The following is a 20474-nucleotide window of genomic DNA, read 5'->3' as shown; positions in this document are numbered from 1 at the left end:
CTTGAGGACCTTTATTTCCTTTTCCAGGGCTGCTTCTAACCCCTTTATGCAAGCTTCATACTCGGCTTCATTGTTGGTGCAGTCGAAATCTAATTTGACTGCAATTGGGACGTATTCTCCACAAGGAGTTTTGAATACGACTCCAACCCCATTTCCATGGTAGTTTGAAGCTCCATCGAAGTACATTTCCCAGACTTCACTTTCCAAGCTCAACAAGTCTTCATCAGGAAATTCTACCTCCGGCATTTGGTCTTTGACCGGTAATTCTGCTAATTGATCAGCCAAGGCTCCGCCTTTCACTGCCTTCCGCTGTACAAATTTTAAATCATAGGCTGCGAGCACCGACACCCACTTAGCCATCTTACTGTCAAGAATCGGCCTCTCCATAAGGAATTTCAAGGGGTTCGATTCAGAAATAACGTATGTGGTGTAGGACGAGAGGTAATGCTGCAGCTTTGTACAAGCCCAAACTAGAGCCAGACACAACTTCTCTATCTTATTGTATTTTAGCTCGTAGTCTATCATCCTTTTGCTGAGGTAATACACGGCATTTTCTACCCTTGTATCTTCTACTTGTTGAGCTAGCATTGCACCCATCGCTTCTTCTGTCACTGATAGGTACAATAACAAAGGCTTTCCTAGCCTTGGTGGCTGTAAAACTGGCGGGGATAACAGATATTGCTTGACTTGGTCGAAAGCTTTCTGACAATCCTCATTCCATTTGATGGCTACTCCTTTCCTGAGTAATTTGAAAATCGAACCACAAGTATTGGCCAATTGATTGATGAACCGGCTGATGTACTATAGCCTTCCCAAGAAACCCCGAACTTCTTTTTCCGTCTTCGGTGCTGGCATTTCCAGAATGGCTTTGGCTTTTGAAGGGTCAATCTCTATGCCCTTCCGACTGACCATATGCCCCAAAAATACTCCTAATGTAGCTCCAAACAGACATTTTGCCGGGTTGAGCTTTAAATTGTACTTTCGAAGTCTAAGGAAGAACTTCTCAAGTGCTGTTGTATGTTCTTCAACTGTTTTTGATTTAACAACCATATCGTCCACATACACTTCTACTTCTTTGTGAATCATGTCATGGAAGATGGTCGTTGCCATTCTTTGATAGGTTGCCCCGGCATTTTTGAGCCCAAAAGGCATAACCCTGTAGCAGTAGGTTCCCCACTCAGTGATGAATGCCGTTTTATCTTTGTCTGGCAAATGCATCATTATTTGATTGTATCCGACAGCAAGATCGGTCAAGGAGACCATCTCGTGTCCAGCCATTCGGTCCACCAACAAGTCAATATGCGGCAGGGGAAAGTCGTCCTTCGGACATGCTTTATTCAAATCCCGGTAATCCACACACATTCTGACTTTGCCATCTTTCTTAAGCACCGGCACAATATTTGCTAACCACGTCGGGTAGGCAATGGGTTCTATGAACTTATTCTCCAGTTGCTTGGCTACTTCCTCCTTGATTTTCAAGGACCATTCTGTTTTCAGCCTTCTTAGCTTCTGTTTTACCGGTTTAGCCTCAGGGTATACTGGAATCTTATGCACCGCTATTGCCGGGTCAATTCCCGTGATGTCACTTGCCTTCCACATGAAACAATCAGCAAACTTTTTCAAGCATTCAATGACCTGTTCCCTGTTCACACAGTCAGATGCAATGTATGTATGTTCATTTTCTTCTTTGCCAATTATTATTTTTTCTTTTTCATTTTTTATTTCATTTATTTGATTTTCGTTATTTTTGCTTGGGAATGCTTGGAAAGATAGACCCGCGGGGTAGCCAATAATTTGCAAGCTCTTATTGATTAGGACAGAATCGTCCTCAAAAATTACATCAAATTTGAAGTCTGGATTTTCTAAATCCGATACAGAAGACTCAGAACTGGAACTGGACTCTAACTCGGTTTCAGATTCGGGGTCAGACTCAGGCTCAGTACAGGACTTGATTACAGACTTTGACTCTAGGTTTAACTCGGGAGGGGGTTTATCAGCAGCGTGCTCCTCCTCGGCGTACCAGTTGGTGAGAGGCCCTTTGTATGGCTTGATCAGGCTCAGCATGTCTTGGTTCCCATCATTTCCTATAATGACCGCAACCTCGTCAAAGAGACTGGGCTGCATGAAGTCTTCCACTTCCAGTTCAGTTATTGTTTCGGGCTTGTTGCCCCAGACATCAGAAAATACTTCTAACCCAGGCAACATCTTCTTAGCAGTCGGGCAGTAAAATGGTTCTTGGAAGTCACGATAAGGAATCGTTTCTCTCGGTTTGCAGAAATGACCATTCAAAGTCAAAAGGTAAGGCCGCATCTGTACACTCTTCTTCTTTCTTCTCCCGGTCCTTCCAGCCAAGTCTTCATCAGTGGGCTCATATCCTAGCCCAAAAGTCCCTCTATTCACTGGACATTCCCAAGCTTGCAGTGCGGGGTATGTCTTTCCGGACCTTGCCATAACCATTCCTGGCAGGTAGGACATTCTCAGCATCAAAGGCACTATGCAGTTTATTTGCATCGTCCCGAAATCAAAGAGAATTCGAGAGTTTGCAGTCTTTCCTTTTATGAACTGCACAGTGTCATATTGAAATCCTGAGAGGGGCAAATTGGCATCTTCAGGGTTGACCTCAAAGAGAGGCTGGCCCTTTGGCTTCTTGAGCTGGCTATAATCATCCCCTTGAACCGTTATAATTTTACCCTCGTAGGGGAATTTGACCTTTTGGTGCAAAGAGGAAGGTACTGCCTTGGTATGGTGTATCCATGGCCGTCCCAGAAGCAGGTTGAAACTGGTGGGCACGTCAATTACTTGGAATGGTACCTCCATTATGGCTGGCCCAATTGCCAATTTTAGTGTAGCAACCCCCAATACTTCCCTCCGGGTGCTGTCATATGCTTTCACTATCTGGTCCGATGGAATGAAATCTGTTTCCTCCAACCCTAGACAGCTGGCTACCCTTAGTGGGCAGACGTTCAGTGCTGACCCATTATCAATGAGAACCATGGGCACAGTTTTATCTCTGGTCTGAACAGTGACGTAAAGGGCATCGTTGTGACTGCCTCCCTCCTTGGGCAAGTCATCATCAGAAAACCCGATGCTTTGCATCTTTGATGATTAGGTGAGGGTGGATGCCAGCACTTTAGGGCTAACCTCCACCGATGTTTGAAGTTGACTCAAAGCCTTGCAAAGAGCTTGGCGATGAGGAAAGGATGATGCCAGAAGTTCCCAAATCGATACCCTAGCTTGTGTCTTTTTTAGCTGCGAGAGTACCGGGTCTTCCTTCGGCTCAACTGCCCTTTGGTAGGGCTTATTTTGGACTTTGTCCAGAACTATCGGTTCATACTGTCTCCCACTCCTGGTCATAGCATCGACCTCTTCAGTTAGGTCATTCAGATCCAGGACACAGATTTTATTCATTTCTAGGAATAGCTCGAAAGGATCGATCAATTCCTGGTCAGAAACAATAGCATTTACCCTGTGATTTGGTAAGGGATTAGTGCTAATGTTTGGCTTATTCCTTGGAATAATTGAACTGTTGTCCACCAGGTCTTGGATGCGGTTCTTAAGCGTCCAGCACGCTTCAGTCTTGTGCCCGTTACCCTGATGATACTCATAGTATTCGTCAGCCCTGTAGTTCCTTGGTAATGGGTTGGGTGGCGGCCTTGCTTCAAAAGGCTTGATGTAGTTTGCCTTGACAGCCTCTCGGAATACCAAAAGGATTGGCATCCCGAGATCAGTATAGGTCCTTCTCGACTGACTGCCATTTCTCATATTTCCCACACGTAAAGGATTCGTGGGGGTGATGCTTGCCACTTCGTGGACTTTGCTAGCTTGGCTAGGCTTCTTGTATTTTGAGGTTCCCGAGTCTTCTTTCAGTTGCCCCATTTGAATTAAATCCTCTACCTTCGTAGTAGTGGCAATGAGCGACTGGAACATCGGTAGGTACTGAGTTTGCAGTTGTTGTTGGTAGACAGTCAGCAGATTTTTGATGATTATGTCTACCTGTTCTTGTTCTGAAGGCCGATTGATCATTTGGGCGGCCTTGGCCCTCCACCTCATAAGGAACGAGGAAAAGGGTTCGTTGTTCTTTTGTTTGGTGGTTTCCAGTTCTCTCCGAGTAACATCCACTTCTATATTATAGTGGTACTGCGTGTTAAACGCATTGCACATGTCTTCCCAGGTCTTCATTTTAGACCGATCCAGGCTGACAAACCACCTCAAAGCAGCACCGGTGAGTGATTGTTGAAACAATTGAGCAAGGAGCTCGCTGTTCAGTCCAAACGGGTTTAGGGCACCCATATACATTTTCAGGTGCGTTTTGGGACAAGTGGTTCCTTCAAACTTGTCCATGTTGGGCATTTTGAACTTTGTTGGCAGTCTTGCTTCGGGGAACAAGGACAAGGAGTCCATGTCCACCACTTCCTTGTGTGTCTTAAGGGCAGTAATAGACCTTTCCAACAATTCTAGCTTTTCTTTCATTTTCTGAGCTTTCCAGCTCAGCAGCAGTTCTGGAGGGCATGTCATCCAAGGCAGGGTTTGAGGACGTCGGTTCAGCAGCAGGTCCCTGATTGGAGGTAGCAAGTCCACTTCCCCCAGCGGAAGCCCCATTTCCATTACCACTACCTAGTTCAGCTGTTAGGGCAGTTCTCTGGGCAGCTAATGCCTCATTCATTCTAGCCTCCATTCTGGCTTCTAATTGTTCCATGAGATTTTGGATGTCAGCAAGTGATGCCATTGGTGCAGTTGAAGTTGGTGAAGCTGGTGAGGTTGGTGATAGCACTGTAGGTGTGACTGGAACTTGGATAGGTACTCGAACAGTGGGTACCTGCTCGGATAAAGGTAGCTGGATTAGGGTACAGTGGGTAGTATTGTGTATCAGGGTAGCTGAGGTAGATCGACTCCTTTGTCTAATTGTGCATGACTAAAAAGAATATTTTGTGTTCTTTTTAATGTTTTTAATATTTATGAAATGATATGTTATGAATGCGCATAATATCACGTCATAATTCGTCTTAATGATATGATTCACATCATTGGGTGCATACAGCCCTAAAGGATAGGTTCTATAGGCTATGACATAAATAAAAAATTGGCTTATTAAGGGACCCTTGAACCTTGAGTAAGGATATACCTAAACACATGTGAAACAAAGAGTTTTGCGTGGGTCCAACAGTACGCATACTCATGGGCCACCCCCAAAAGGATTAGGGATGGTTTGCGGTAACAGGGAGGACGCTTTGGCTGTCCGTCGACATAATCAAGGAGACCTGCCGATCAGCGCTACTTGCTATCCAGACTCAGAAGTTTGAACAGAAGAGAAGAAATTCATTTGAAATTCGTTTTTTATGCAATGGAGAAAAAGATTCTCAATCGTGCAAATAAATCAACAAATTTAAATGTTTTCATTAAATTTTACAATTAAGTCCAAATTTCCTTATCAAGTATTCTTAAAGAAAGAACACTTGATTCGTGTTAGGGTACCTGTACAAAACAAAGCACAACAAAAATAATACCCTGAAGAAGGGCAGGTTAGTTGATGCAGCAATTGTAGTCCACTTTATGCAAAATGATTACATAACTCCCCAGTGGAGTCGCCAAACTGTGAACCCCTCCCCCAAAAATAGGCATATAATGAATATGACTAAGGGCAGAAATGCACGTGAATGTGTGAGTCGCCACCTTGTTTAATTATTTTAGGGTAAACTAGGAAAAAACCCTAAGTTGACTCCAATTTTAATTAACCTAATTACTAGATTAATTATCCCAATGTTTAAGGTATAGTTTGCGAACTCGAGGTGGATCCCGAGACCATATCAGGTTGATGAACTAACCAATGAATGAATGCTTTGCAAGGTAGATTATGTAATTGGACCAATGAAATGTTTAAGTGATTTCGACTTGCCGCTCGGGATTAAATCCCAAACGTGCCTACGTACTCTAGTTTGAATGAGAGATCAAAGCCGACATAGTTCGATAGGCCTTTTTTAAAGGGCTTTGAATGGGTATGCTTAATGCATGAGTGTGTGTATGCTTCGTGCATTTTGTTTAGGCATTTTTCCAAAGAATTGATTGATTTGATTAGGCGTTTGTTGCCAAAAGTGTTGATTTAAGGCTTTTAGCCAAAAAGATTGATTTAGGCAATTTGTTTGCCAAAAGTTGATGTGATTTAGGCAATTGGTTTGCCAAAAGTGATTATTTGAAGGCTTTTAGCCAAAATGGGTTGATTTAAGCAATTTGTTTGCCAAAAGTGTTGATTGGGCGATTGTCGCCAAAATTGATTGATTTAAGGCTTTTAGCCAAAAGTTTGATTAATTCAAGGCTTTTTTTCCAAAGCTTCGGTTTAAGCAATTTGTCGCTAAAAATGGACAATCTTATTTATAGGCAATTTGTTTGCCAAAAAGTGATCAATTGAATTGCAATATAGGCAATTTATTGCCAAAAAAAAAACGTGGTTAATTAAGGCTATTTAGCCACAATTATTGATTAACTGGACTTAAGCCGGACTGTTCGAAATAAAGGTGATTGTACCATAGTCATTAATTGACTAGATACTTTAGCCAATATTGTCGGATTTAGGCTTTAACACCACGATTATTAATTAACCGGGCATTTAAGCTTAATCTTATTTAATTGAGGCAGTTTATTTGCCAAATTGATGACGTGAATGCATTTATGCAGCAGTTTAATTCAGAATTGGAGTAGAAGAGAAATTATGCAAATTATTAAAATGGGCAGAGTTTCGTTTATTAACTGAGTCAGTTGTCGGCCACTTCTTAGCTCCAGGTTAAGCTCCTCGTTAGGGTATTTAATTACAGTTAATTTAACTTAAGTGACCAATTAACAAAGCAAGAAAGCAATAAAAGCTAAATGAAAATGCAAAAAAGCAGTACACAGAACCGCAAGGAGCGTAGGGGAGAAGAGAGCGTCCATCAACACAGACTGAGTGAGTGAAAATGAACATCATGGCTGTATCTATAGGAAACAACAAGCCGGAGGGCGGTCAGAACCGCCGTTGACGGCGGTCAGAACCACCGAAACCCTGTCCGCTCGCTAGTTTTTTTCATTCCGGAGGCTTTTTCGGGAGTTCCTTACCTCCAAAAATTATTCTTGGAGTACCTTTGGGTCCCTCGCGACGTCCCGGACGTTTTAAGTGCCATATTGGCATACTTTCGGTGAACTTTTTGAATGGCCTCCGGCCCGGCCGGACTGTTTGCAGTCCGAGAAAATAAGCTTTTTGAGCCTTAAAATTTGAGTATTCACAGAAACTGACCTTTCTGAACTTGATCTCGAATAAAATGCACATCAATCTCTATATGCTTCATTCGTGTATGAAAAACTGGATTTTGACATGTGTTGATTGTGGAAATATTGTCACAATAAATGGTTGGAACCTGTGAATCAAGCTTAAGACCAAGTTCAGCCATTAAATTTTTAATCCAGATTACCTCTGAAGCAGAAGACGTAGCAGCTCGATACTCAGCCTCGGTCGACGACCGAGCGACTGACTTTTGCTTCCTGGAAGACCACGAAACCGGAACGGTGCCAAGATAAACTATATAACCCGAAGTTGAAGTTCGATCATTGAGATTTCCTCCCCAATCAGCGTCTGAAAATGCATGTAAACTCAATGATTTTTGCGGAGTAATCAGCAAACCATAATCATATGTGGCTTTTAAATACCGAAGTAATCTCTTCAAAGCATTCCAATGTTGCTTGGTTGGACTTTGCATGAACTGTGAAAGTTTATTGACAGTGTAGCTAATATCAAGCCAGGTCCATGTTAAGTATTGAAGAGCTCAAACAGTTTATCGATACTGTTTCTCTGCAACCGAAGCTTCAGACTGTGTGGCCCTGACAAGAACATCTTTGACTGCCATAGGTGTTATTACAGCTTTTGCACCTTCCATTCCATTTTTCTCAAGTATCTTACGAATGTAATGATGCTGAGAAAGAAATAATCCCTTGGTGGCTGATTCAATATCAATACCTAAGAACAAATGAATCGGCTGTGGATCCTTAAGAGAGAAATTGACTGCCAATATGCTAATAAATTTATCAATGAACTTCCTGCTATTTCCTGTGAGCAAAAGATCATCAACATATACAAGAAAATAGCACAACACATCGTCGTGGTGATAAATGAATAAAGAGTGATCTGTAGTTGCTTGAACAAAACCATTTTGCAAGGCACAACCCTTTAAAGCTTGGTACCATGCGCGCGGAGCTTGACGCAAGCCATATAAAGCTTTCACCAACTTGCAAACATACCCCGGCTTGGTGTTATCAACAAACCCAGGCGGTTGTTGCATGTAAACATCGTCACGAAGAGACCCATGTAAGAACGCATTGTTAACATTTAGCTGCAAAATTGGCCATTTGTTAGTAACCGCAAGTGTTAAAACAATGCGAATAGTGGCAGGTTTGAGCACTGGACTAAATGTGTCATCAAAATCAACCCCAGGCCTTTGGCTATAGCCCTTAGCCACCAATCGCACTTTATATTTATCAATGGAACCATCAGCCTTCTTTTTAATCTTGAAAATCCACTTGCAACCTACTAGATTCTGGTTATTTGAAGGAACCAAAACCCACGTCCCATTTTTAATCAAAGCATTATACTCATCTGACATGGCCTGCCTCCATTCTGGACTTTTCATAGCCTGCGAAACACAAGTTGGCTCTACAGAAATAATAGGATACTTTGTAACATGATGCACCTGTTTTGGTTTAAAGATATTATTTTGAGACCGAGTTCGCATAGGATGAGTACGAATAGGAATAGAGGTAGACACTGATGGTTCACTAGAAACTTGAATAATAAACGTGGAAGACACAAGATTAGGCGAAGCCTGATTGTTAGACACAGATGATGGGGAAGACTGCAATGGCAAATCCGACTCAACAGGTAGAGACGAAACCATAGAATCAGAGACTGAAGGACCAATAGACTCATGGACAGAAGAAGCAACCGCAGAATTACCCAAACCACTAATACCCACAGACGTTGAAGAGAATGGTACCGAACTAGAAAGAGGGACAGAATCGGAATAATCATACCACAAATTAGAAGAAGTCTCAGTATTGATCGAAACAGAAGCCCCAGGAAAGGTATCCTCAACAAAAACAACATGTCGCGACACATAAAGCCTAAAAGTTTGAACATTATAACACAAATAAGCACTCTGATGATCTGAATAGCCAAGAAACAAACATGGTAAGGACTTCGAATCAAATTTACTTCTAGTATAAGGTCGCAAACATGGATAACATAGACACCCGAACACACGTAACCTAGAAAAGTTTGGTGATTTATGAAACAGTTTGGAAAAAGGAGAGGAAAAATTGAGAATGGGTGTTGGCAAGCGATTGATTAAATAAGTCACAGCCTTGAAAGCGTACGTCCAAAAAGAGGGGGGAAGAGACGCATTATGAAGAAGCGTCAACACTGTTTCAATAAGATGACGATGTCGTCTTTCAACAGCACCATTGTGCTGAGGAGTGTGTGGAGGAGTCTATAAATGAGAGATTCCAAATTTTTGAAACAATGGCCGAAGAGCTAAAAACTCACCCCCACCATCAGTATAAACAGAAACAATTTTTATTTGAAACATTGTTTCTACCAACCGCTGAAACACTGGAAAAATAGAATAAACATCGGATTTTTGTTTGAGCGGATAAAACCATATGTACTTTGAATAGTGATCAACAAAAATAAGGTAATATTTAAAACCATCAATGGACAGAATAGGCGCAGGACCCCAAAGATTAGTATACAGCAATTGTAAAGGGCGAGAGCTAGATAAAGAAGATTGACCAAAAGCTAATCGATGGCTTTTATTACATTTGCAAGAATTACAATTCAATAACTGAGATGTCGACACAGGTAAATTAAACTTGGAAACAAGATAATGAAAAATTTTGGAAGACGGATGACCTAAACGTTGATGCCAGGAGTTGGACGAAGCACGAAGACTGAAATAAACAGCTGGATGGACTTTGGATGGTAGACGATAGAGAAATTTGTCAAGCACTCCCCTTGTGATTATCGTCCCGATTCAAAGGTCCTTGATAAGAAAACAAGTGGGAAAAAACTCAATAGAAACCCCATTAGTAATACACATTTGAGCAACAGAAATAAGATTTTCTTTGGACCGAGGAACAACCAAAACATCATCTAAAACACAAGGTTTATAAGTAAAAGAAAATTTCTTAGAGCCAACATGTGAAATATTCAAACCTGTGCCATCAGTCAATTGCAATTCGTCCAAGCCTTCATAAGGTGAGTGGAGGAACAGATTCTGCAAATCATTGGCGATATGATGAGAAGCACCAGAATCCATAACCCAGTCAGAAGCAGTAACATTATTAGAACGGGGTTGAGGAAAGTTGTGTTCCTCTGAAATAAGCCTTCGCCTTATAACACTGCTTAGCATTATGCCCAGGCCGCTCACATATTTGACACTTAAGGGAACTCGAATTACCTCGTTTAGACTGCAAAGACACAGAATCAGACCCACTCTTACCAAATCTGTGACTGTTGTGCTGCGAAACAGTATCAGAAGTAGCAGAAGAATGACTAGGCTGTCGCGAGTTATACCCTCGGTGAACCTGATTTGCTGTAATCGGAATGGACTCATAACTCGAATCAATTTTCTTCAGATAAACCTCATGAGCCAGCAACTTATCTTGAAGTTCATCAAAAGAAATCATCGTATCTCGAACACGCACAGCAGCAGCAATATCTCGAAACTCAGCACCAACTCCATCAAGGACATGAATAACCAAATCGACATCTGAAATAGGACTGCCACACAAGGAAAGATCATTAGCAATACCTTTGACCATCTGTAAGTATTCTGAAACGGGTTTATTGTCTCTTTTCGCAGTAGACAACCGTTCATGCAAAGATAAAACACGAGTGGCAGATTTGTTAGCAAAGGATTTCTGAGCCTTCTCCCATGCCTCCGCTGAAGTTTCAGCTTCTGCAACAGTATTCATGGCTGAAAAACTTGTAGATGCAATAATGGCTACCAGAACTAATTGATCTTGACAAAGCCAAAAATCATAATCTGGATTGACAACTTCCTTATCACCGTCCTTAATTGTAGCAGGAGGACAAGGAAAAGTGCGATTAACATAACCCAGAAGGTTATGACCACGAAGAACGGGCAAGATTTGAGCCCTCCATGTTGGATAGTTTGTAGAAGAAAGTTTGAGAGGAAACTGTGATCCATTCATAGTAATCAAGGTTTTCCCAGAGGAATGAACTGTGTTGGACGTGGAGGCCATAACAATTCAAAGTATAAAAGCGAAAGAGAACTTTCCCAAAGAAGAAGAGAAAAGGATCGGGAAAAAAAAAACTAAGAAGAGTTTTTAATGCTCTGATACCATCTAGAACAATTACAGAATTGATGAAGAGGAGTTGTTATTCGTATTGATACTGTAGGCTATTCTTATAATACAAGTGGTTACAACAGATCAGGGCTAAGCATTAATCTAGGAAATACAAATACAAATTCAAAGTATAACAAACTATTATCTTTTGACAGTTGGCTTAACAACTACGATGATGGTCATAGCTTTGTCCGTTGTGTCTCTTTTCTTCTTATTTATCTTTTCTTTCTTTCTCTTTTTTTTTTTCAATTTTTTTTCTCCTTTCTTGAAAACCTAATCCTTAGAATCAATGGTGATTATTTCTCCATCAACTCCAAGGTTCTCAATTCCTCAGCTTGTTGAGGGAGAGACAAATATTAAATAAAAGCAAAAGAATTAAAAATTAATTTTAATAAAAGGATAATGTTATCTTTTCATCTAAATATCCCTATTTGTCTTTGTGAACACCTAAATTTTGAGGCTCAAAGAGCCAATTCTTTCGGACTGCAAACAGTCCGGTCGGACCGGAGATCATTCAAAAATTTCACCGGAAGTGTGCCAATATGGTACTTGAAATGTCCGAAAAATTACGAGGATCACGGAACTGGTCTCGGAATATTTTTTGGAAGTCCGAAACTCCCGGAAAAGCCTCCGGAACGGAAAAAAGGCACGCATGTCCGCCCGCAGGGGTGGGCATGCCCACCCTCAAGGACGGGCGCGCCCGCATAACCTGGGCGGACATGCCCGCCCGGCACAGGCGGGCACGCCCGCTCTCTTAGGCGGGCAGGCGCGCCCGGGGTGCGTTTTTTCCTATAAAAAGAGGCCCCGGGGCTCCATTTAGACACACAGTCTGTGTTGACGGACCTCTCTTCTCCCTTTACGCTCTTTGCGATTCTTTTATCGCTTTCTGCATTCTTTATTTTATTTTATTTAGCTTTCATTTTTTCTTGCTTTATTAAGTGGCCATTAAAACTCCATTTTAATTAATATTTCCCTTAACGAGGAGCTTAACCTGGAGTTAAGAAGCGGTCGGAGATTAAATCAGGTACATAAACCGAACTACGCCTATTTAATTTTAGCACTTCATGCATGCTTCTTTTCTACTCCTCTTAACTCTATAACTGCATGAATGCATCCATATCATCCACTAGGCAAATAAATTGCCTCAATCAAATAAAGATTAAGCTTAAATGCCCGATTAATTAATAATCGTGGTATTAAAGCTTAAATCTGACATTATTGGCTAAAGAAGCCTAGTTAATCAATAACTATGGTGAAATTGCCTTTATTTCGAACAGTTCTTGGCCTAAGTCCAGTTAATCAATGATTGTGACTAAAAGGTCCTACTTAAACACGTTTTTTTTATGGCAATAAATTGCCTATACTTCAATTTAATTAATCACCTTAGGCAAACAAATTGCTTATAAGTGAAAAGTTAATCTTTTATAGCGACAAATCGCTTAAATCAATTTCTTTTGGCTAAAAGCCTTAAATCAACCTTTGGCAACAATTGCCTAAATCAATTCATTTTGGCTAAAAAGCCTCAAATCATTCAATTTTGGCGACAATCGCCTAGACAATCAATCTTTTGGCAATAATAAGCCCAATTAATCTTTGGCAAGCAAATAAGCCCAACTTATCTTTTGGCAAGAATATGCCCAAATCCTTTCTTTTGGCAAAAAGCCTCAAATCAACATTTTGGCACCAAGTGCCTGAAACAATCAATTCTTTGGCAAAATGCCTAAACAAAAATGCACAAAGCATACACACACTCATGCATAAAGCATCCCATCTAAAGCCCTCTAGAAGAGGCCTATCGAACTACGTTGACTTTGATCTTCCATTCAAACGGAAGTATGTAGGCACGTTCGGGATTTAACCCCGAGCGGCAAGTCGCAATCATTCAAACTCACTTAAACATTCCATTGGTCCAATTATCTTGCAAAGCATTCATTTTTTGGTTAGTTTCATCAGCATGACATAGTCTCGGGATCCACCTCAGGTTCGCAGATTATGCCTTAGACATTGGGATAATTAATCTAGTAACTAGGTTAATTAAAATTGGAGTCATTTAGGGTTTTTTCCTAGTTTACCCTAAAACAATTAAACAAGGTGGCGACTCATACATTCACGTGCATTTCTTCCCTTAGTCACATGCATTCATATGCCTATTATATTTTGGGGTTGGGGTTCACAGTTTGGCGACTCTGCTGGGGAGGCTTTATGTAATCTTTTTGCATAATAGTGGACTACAATTGTTGACTAAACTAACCTGCCCTTCTTTAGGGCATTACTTTACTATGCTTTGTTTTGCAGGGTACCTTGACATAAATCGAGTGTTTTTTCTTTAAGAATACTCGATGAGAGGAAATTTGAACTTAAGTGACAAATTTGATTAAGACATTTAAATTTGTTGATCTATTTGCACGATTGAGAATCTTTTTCTCCATTGCATAAAAAAAATGAATTTCAAATGAATTTCTTCTCTCTCTGTTCAAACTTCTGAGTCTGGATAGCAAGTAGCGCTGATCGGCAGGTCTCTTTGATTATGTCGACGGACAGCCAAAGCGTCCTCCCTGTTACCGCAAACCGCCCCTAATCCTTTTGGGGGTGGCCCATAGGTATGCGTACCGCTGGACCCACGTGAAACTCTTTGTTTCACATGTGGTTAGGTATATCCATACTCAAGGTTCAAGGGTCCCTTATAAACCGATTCTCTATTTGAGTCATAGCCTATAGAACCTCCCCTTTAGGACTGTATGCACCCAATGATGTGAATCATATTCATTAAATGGTTTATGGCGTGTTGTTATGCGCATTCACGACATATCATAGGCATGGGATAAACACAAAGAGAGCAGAAAAACACCCTTTTACTTTCAGTCATGCACAGTTGGACAAAGAGTCAATCTACCTCATATCAGTTACCTGATACACCAACCACTGTACCTAATCCAGCTACCCTTATCCTTACAGGTGCCCACAATCCGAGTGCCTACCCAAGTGCCAGACACACCTACAGTGCTATCACCAGCTTCACCAGCTTCACCAGCTACACCAGCTTCGCCTACAACTCCAACAACCCTATCTGCACCAATGGCATCACTTGCTGATATCCAAACCCTCATTGAACAACTAGAGGCTAGAATGGAGGCCAGAATGGAGGCCAGAATGAATGAGGCACTAGCTGCCCAAAGGACCACCCTGATAGCTGAACTGGGAAATGGGAATGGTAATGGAAATGGGGCTTCCGCTGGGGGAAGTGGACCTTCTGCCTCCAACCAGGGTCCTGCTGCTGAACCTTCAAACCCTGCCCTAAACCTGGATGAGATGCCTTCTAAAACTGCCTCTGAGCTGGAAGCTCAGAGAATGAGAGAGAAACTAGAGCTCCTAGAGAGGTCCATCACTGCTCTCAAAACCCACAAGGAAGTGGTGGACATGGACTCCTTGTCCTTGTTCCCTGAAGCCAGGTTGCCAACTAAGTTCAAGATGCCCAACATGGACAAATTTGATGGAACCACTTGTCCTAAGACTCATCTGAAAATGTATGTAGGTGCTCTTAACCCATTCGGATTGAGCAGTGAGCTCCTTGCTCAGTTGTTCCAACAATCTCTTACCGGTGTTGCATTAAGATGGTTTGTTAGCCTTGATCGGTCTAAGATGAAGACCTGGGAGGATATCTGTAATGCATTCAATTCACAGTACCACTACAATATGGAGGTGGATGTTACTCGAAGAGAGTTAGAGACCACCAAGCAGAAGAATAATGAGCCTTTCTCCTCGTTCCTTACGAGGTGGAGGGCCAAGGCTGCCCAGATGATTAATCGGCCTTCTGAGCAGGAGCAGGTCGATATAATAATAAAAAACTTGCAGCCTGTCTACCAACAACGATTACAAACCCAGTACCTGCCAACGTTCCAGTCGCTCATTGCCACTGCCACAAAGGTAGAGGATCTGATCCAAATGGGGCAACTGAAAGACGACTCAGGGACCTCTAAGTACAAGAAACCTAGCCAGCCAGGCAAGGTCTACGAAGTGGCAAGCATCACTCCCACCAACCCCTTACGAGTGGGGAATATGAGGAATGGTAATCAATCGAGAAGAACATACACTGACCTTGGAATGCCAATCCTTTTGGTTTTCCGAGAGGCTGTCAAGGCCAACTATATCAAGCCTTTAGAAGCAAGGCCACCTCCCAATCCACTACCGAGAAACTATAAGGCAGATGAATACTGCGAGTATCATCAGGGATACGGGCACAAGACTGAAGCATGTTGGACGCTCAAGAACCGCATACAAGACCTGGTAGACAATGGGTCAATCATCCCAAGAAGTAAACCAAACATTAGCACTAATCCCTTACCAAATCACGGGGTAAATGCTATTGATTCTGGCCAGAAATTAATCGATCCTTTCGAGTTATTTTTGGAAATGAATAAACATCTGTGTCTTGGATTTGAATGACCTGAGCGAAGAAGTCGATGCCATTACTAGGAGCGGGAGACAATATGAACCGTTAGTTTTGGACAAAATTCAAAATAAACCCTACCAGAGGGCAGAGGAGCCAAAGGAGGACCCGGTGCTGTCACAATTAAAAAAGACACAAGCTAGGGTGTCGATCTGGGAACTTTTGGCATCATCCTTTCCTCATCGCCAAGCTCTTTGCAAGGCTTTGAGTCAACTTCAGACGCCTGTGGAAGTTAGCCCTGAAGTGCTAGTATCCACCCTCACCCAATCATCTAAAACACGAAGCATCGGTTTCTCTGATGACGATTTGCCCAAGGAGGGAGGCAGTCATAACAATGCTCTTTATGTCACTGTTCAGACTCGAGACAAAACCGTGCCCATGGTTCTCATTGACAATGGGTCGGCGCTGAACGTCTGCCCACTGAGAGTAGCCAGCTGTCTAGGGTTGGAAGAAACTGACTTCACTCCCTCGGACCAGATAGTGAAGGCCTATGACAGCACCCGGAGGGAAGTGTTGGGGGTTGCTACGCTAAAGTTAACGGTTGGGCCAGCTGTGATGGAAGTCCCCTTCCAGGTAATTGATGTACCGACTAGCTTCAACCTGCTTCTGGGCTGACCATGGATACACCACACTAAGGCAGTACCCTCGTCCTTGCACCAAAAGGTCAAGTTTCCATATGAGGACAAAGTTATTACCATTCAGGGAGATGACTACAATCAACTCAAAAAGCCAAAGGGCCAGCCTCTCTTTGAGGTCAACCCTGAAACTGCCAACCTACCCCTCTCGGGATTTCAATATGATACTGTGCAGTTCATAGAAGGAAAGACTGCAAACTCTCGAATTCTCTTTGATTTCGAGACAGTGCAAATAAACTGCATAGTGCCCTTGATGCTTAAGATGTCCTATCTGCCAGGAATGGCTATGGCCAGATCCGGGAAAGCATACCCCAAACTGCAAGCCTGGGAGTGTCCAGTGAATGAGGGAACCTTCGGACTGGGTTATGAGCCCACTGATGAGGACCGTGCCGAGAAAACCCGAAGAGGAAGGAAGAAAAGTATACAGATGCGACCTTACCTATTGACTCTGAACAGCTACTTCTGCAAACCTGGAGAAGCAGTTCCTTACTGTGGCTTCTGGGAGCCTTTTTGCTGCCCAACCGTTAAGAAGATGCTGCCTGGGATAGAAATATTCTCGGATGTTTGGGGCAACAAGCCCGAGGTAGTAACCGAGCTGGAGACAGAAGACTTCATGCAGCCTAATCTCTTTGATGAGGTTGCAGTTATCACCGGAAATGATGGGAATCAAGACCTGCTCAACCTAATCAAGCCGAGCGAAGGACCTCTTGACAATTGGTACGCCGAGGAGGAGCGCACTGCTGACAAACCCCCTCCCGAGTCAAACCTAGTACCTCACTCTGTAAACAAGTCCTGTATTGAGTCCGAATCTGAAACCGTGTCAGAGTCTAGTTCTGAGTCGTCTCTATCGGATCTAGAGGATCCAGATTTCAAATTTGATGTAATCTTTGAAGACGATTCCTTCATAATCAATAAAGGCTTGCAAATTCTTGATTACCCTGCGTGTCTATCTTTCCAAGCAAATCCAAGCAAAAGTAATAATCAAATAAATGAAATAAAAGATGAAAAGGAAAAAATAATGATTGGCAAAGAAGAAAATAAATACACATACATTGCATCTGATTGCATGAACAGGGAACATATCAGTGAATGTTTGAAGAAATTTGTTGATTGCTTCATGTGGAAGGCGAGTGACATCACGGGAATTGACCCAGCAATAGTGGTGCACAAGATTCCAGTGTATCCGGAAGCCAAGCCGGTGAAACAAAAACTCAGAAGACTGAAGACGGAATGGTCCTTGAAAATCAAGGAGGAGGTTGCCAAGCAGCTAGAGAATAAGTTCATAGAACCCATCGCCTACCCGACTTGGTTAGCAAACATAGTGCCGGTTCCTAAGAAGGATGGAAAGGTGCGAATGTGTGTGGATTACAGGGATTTGAATAAAGCTTGTCCGAAGGATGATTTTCCCCTGCCACATATTGACTTACTGGTGGATTGAATGGCGGGACACGAGATGGTCTCTTTGACCGATCTTGCTGTCGGGTACAATCAAAGAATGATGCATTTGCCAGACAAAGAGAAGACGGCATTCATCACGGAATGGGGAACCTACTACTATAGGGTCATGCCCTTCGGGCTCAAAAATGCCGGGGCAACCTATCAAAGAATGGCAACGACCATCTTTCACGACATGATTCACAAGGAGGTGGAAGTGTATGTGGATGATATGGTGGTTAAGTCAAAAACAACCGAAGAACATACAACAGCACTTGAGAAGTTCTTCCTTAGACTTCGAAAGTATAATTTGAAGCTCAACCCGGCAAAATGTCTGTTTGGAGCCACATCCGGAGTATTTCTGGGGCATATGGTTAGTCAGAAGGGCATAGAGATTGACCCTTCGAAGACCAAAGCTATTCTGGAAATGCCAGCACCAAAGACCGAAAAAGAAGTCCGAGGTTTCTTGGGAAGGCTACAGTACATCAGCCGTTTCATCAATCAGTTGGCCGATACCTGTGGCCCAATTTTCAAGCTACTTAGGAAAGGAGTGGCAGTCAAATGGAATGAGGATTGTCAGGCAGCTTTTGACCAAGTCAAGCAATACCTGTTATCCCCGCCAGTCTTACAACCACCAAGGCTAGGAAAGCCTTTGCTACTGTACCTGTCTGTAACAGAAGAAGCAATGGGGGCCATATTAGCTCAACAAGCAGAAGATACAAGGATAGAAAATGCCGTGTATTACCTCAGTAAGAGGATGCTGGAATATGAGTTGAAATACAACAAGATAGAGAAGTTGTGTCTGGCTCTAGTCTGGGCCTGTACCAAGCTGCAACACTACCTCTCGTCTTACACTACACACGTAATCTCTGAATCGAACCCCTTGAAATTCCTTATGGAAAGGCCGGTTCTTGACTGTAAGATGGCAAAGTGGGTGTCAGTGCTCGCAGCCTACGATTTAAAATTTGTACAACGGAAGGCAGTGAAAGGCAGAGCCTTGGCTGATCAATTAGCAGAATTGCCGGTCGAAGACCAAATGCCGGAAGTAGAATTTCCTGATGAAGACTTGTTGAGCTTGGAAGGTGAGGTATGGGAGATGTACTTCGATGGAGCTTCAAACTACCATGGAAACGGGATTGGAGTCGTATTCAAAACTCCTTGTGGAGAATACGTCCCAATCGCAGTCAAACTAGATTTCGACTGTACCAACAACGAAGCCGAATACGAATCCTGTATCAAGGGATTAGAAGCAGCCTTGGAAAAAGAAATAAAAATCCTTAGGGTTTTCGGAGATTTGAACCTGATAGTCTCTCAAGCTCTAAGGAAATGGAAAATTAAGGAAGAGCGGTTGGTTCCTTACCTACGACGCTTGGACGAGTTAGCTCAACAGTTTGAGGAACTATCTTTCCACTACCTGTCACGCGCCAAAAATCAGTTTGCAGATGCTCTGGCTACTTTGGCCTCCATGGTTAATGTAGGGGGAGATCAAATCATCCGACCTCTGACGGTTCGGCTGCAAAAACAGCCAGCGCATGTCATGAATCTAGTCGATGACAAGCCGTGGTTTTGGGATATACAGAATTATCTCCAGAATGAAGCTTACCCGGAGAGGTCCAACAAGACTGATCAACGGACATTGAGACAGTTAGCATCTGGATATTTCCTTACTGGGGGAGTTCTGTATAAAAGGAGTTGGAATGGCCTGCATCTAAGGTGTGTTGATGAAGGAGAAGCTCAAAGCATCATGAATTCCTTACACAATGGGGAGTCTGGTCCGCACATGCACGGGATAGCTTTGGCTCGGAAAATTATGAACCTGGGTTATTACTGGTCGACCATAAATGCAGATTGCGTGAGGCACGCGCAGAAGTGCCACGAATGTCAGGTTTTTGCTAAGCTACAAAGACAGCCTCCGGTCAGTCTAAATCCCATTACTTCACCATGGCCTTTCGCAACTTGGGGCATAGACGTGATCGGAAAGATCCATCCAAAGGCTTCCAATGGCCATCAATTCATTCTGGTTGCTGTTGATTATTTTACTAAGTGGATTGAGGCAGCTTCTTATTCCGTTTTGAATGCCAAGAAGGCAGCACAGTTCGTTCGTACCAACATCCTTTGTCGGTATGGAACACCATTCGAGATCATCACGGATAACGGATCTCACTTTCAAAGTGAATTTTCAGACCTACTGAAACAAAAGAAGATTCAGCACCATAAGTCCTCACCCTATCGCCCACAAACAAATGGGGCCGTCGAAGCTGCGAACAAGGCTATAAAAGTCATTTTGCAGAAGACAGTTCAAAAGCATAGAGCATGGCACGAACAATTGCCAAATGCCTTGTGGGGATACAGGACTTCAATCAGAACACCTACTGGGGCAACCCCGTATTCCTTAGTATATGGCATGGAAGCAGTATTACCTATTGAGCTGGAAGTTCAGTCGGCGAGGGTTATCCGGGAAAGCCAGATCAGTGAAGCAAATTGGGCTGAGAATTATCATTTGCAGCTTTTGGGTATGGATGAAAAGCGATTGCGAGCAATCCACCAAACTCAAGTTTATCAAAGAAGAATGG

At 42.7% G+C, this 20474-nt stretch overlaps 1 protein-coding gene across 1 annotated transcript in view; it reads right to left on the bottom strand.

The window, feature by feature from the left end:
* LOC149493650 (uncharacterized) overlaps nucleotides 1-11280 on the bottom strand; it is a 19219-nt gene extending 7939 nt beyond the window's left edge. Inside the window, exons 1-4 of the mRNA XM_089726298.1 lie at nucleotides 10473-11280; nucleotides 10229-10387; nucleotides 7821-9181; nucleotides 7437-7724 (exon numbers count right to left, since the gene is read on the bottom strand). Of these exons, the coding sequence (XP_089582424.1) occupies nucleotides 7437-7724; nucleotides 7821-9181; nucleotides 10229-10387; nucleotides 10473-11280 (2616 nt within the window). The remainder of the gene's footprint in view (nucleotides 1-7436; nucleotides 7725-7820; nucleotides 9182-10228; nucleotides 10388-10472) is intronic.
* Nucleotides 11281-20474: the final 9194 nt, after the last annotated feature.

Source organism: Jatropha curcas, chromosome 9, assembly GCF_041381405.1.
Source record: "Jatropha curcas cultivar XTBG-Jc1 chromosome 9, XTBG_Jcur_1.0, whole genome shotgun sequence".
NCBI lineage: Eukaryota > Viridiplantae > Streptophyta > Magnoliopsida > Malpighiales > Euphorbiaceae > Jatropha > Jatropha curcas.
This window is presented reverse-complemented; position numbering and strand designations above follow the sequence as displayed.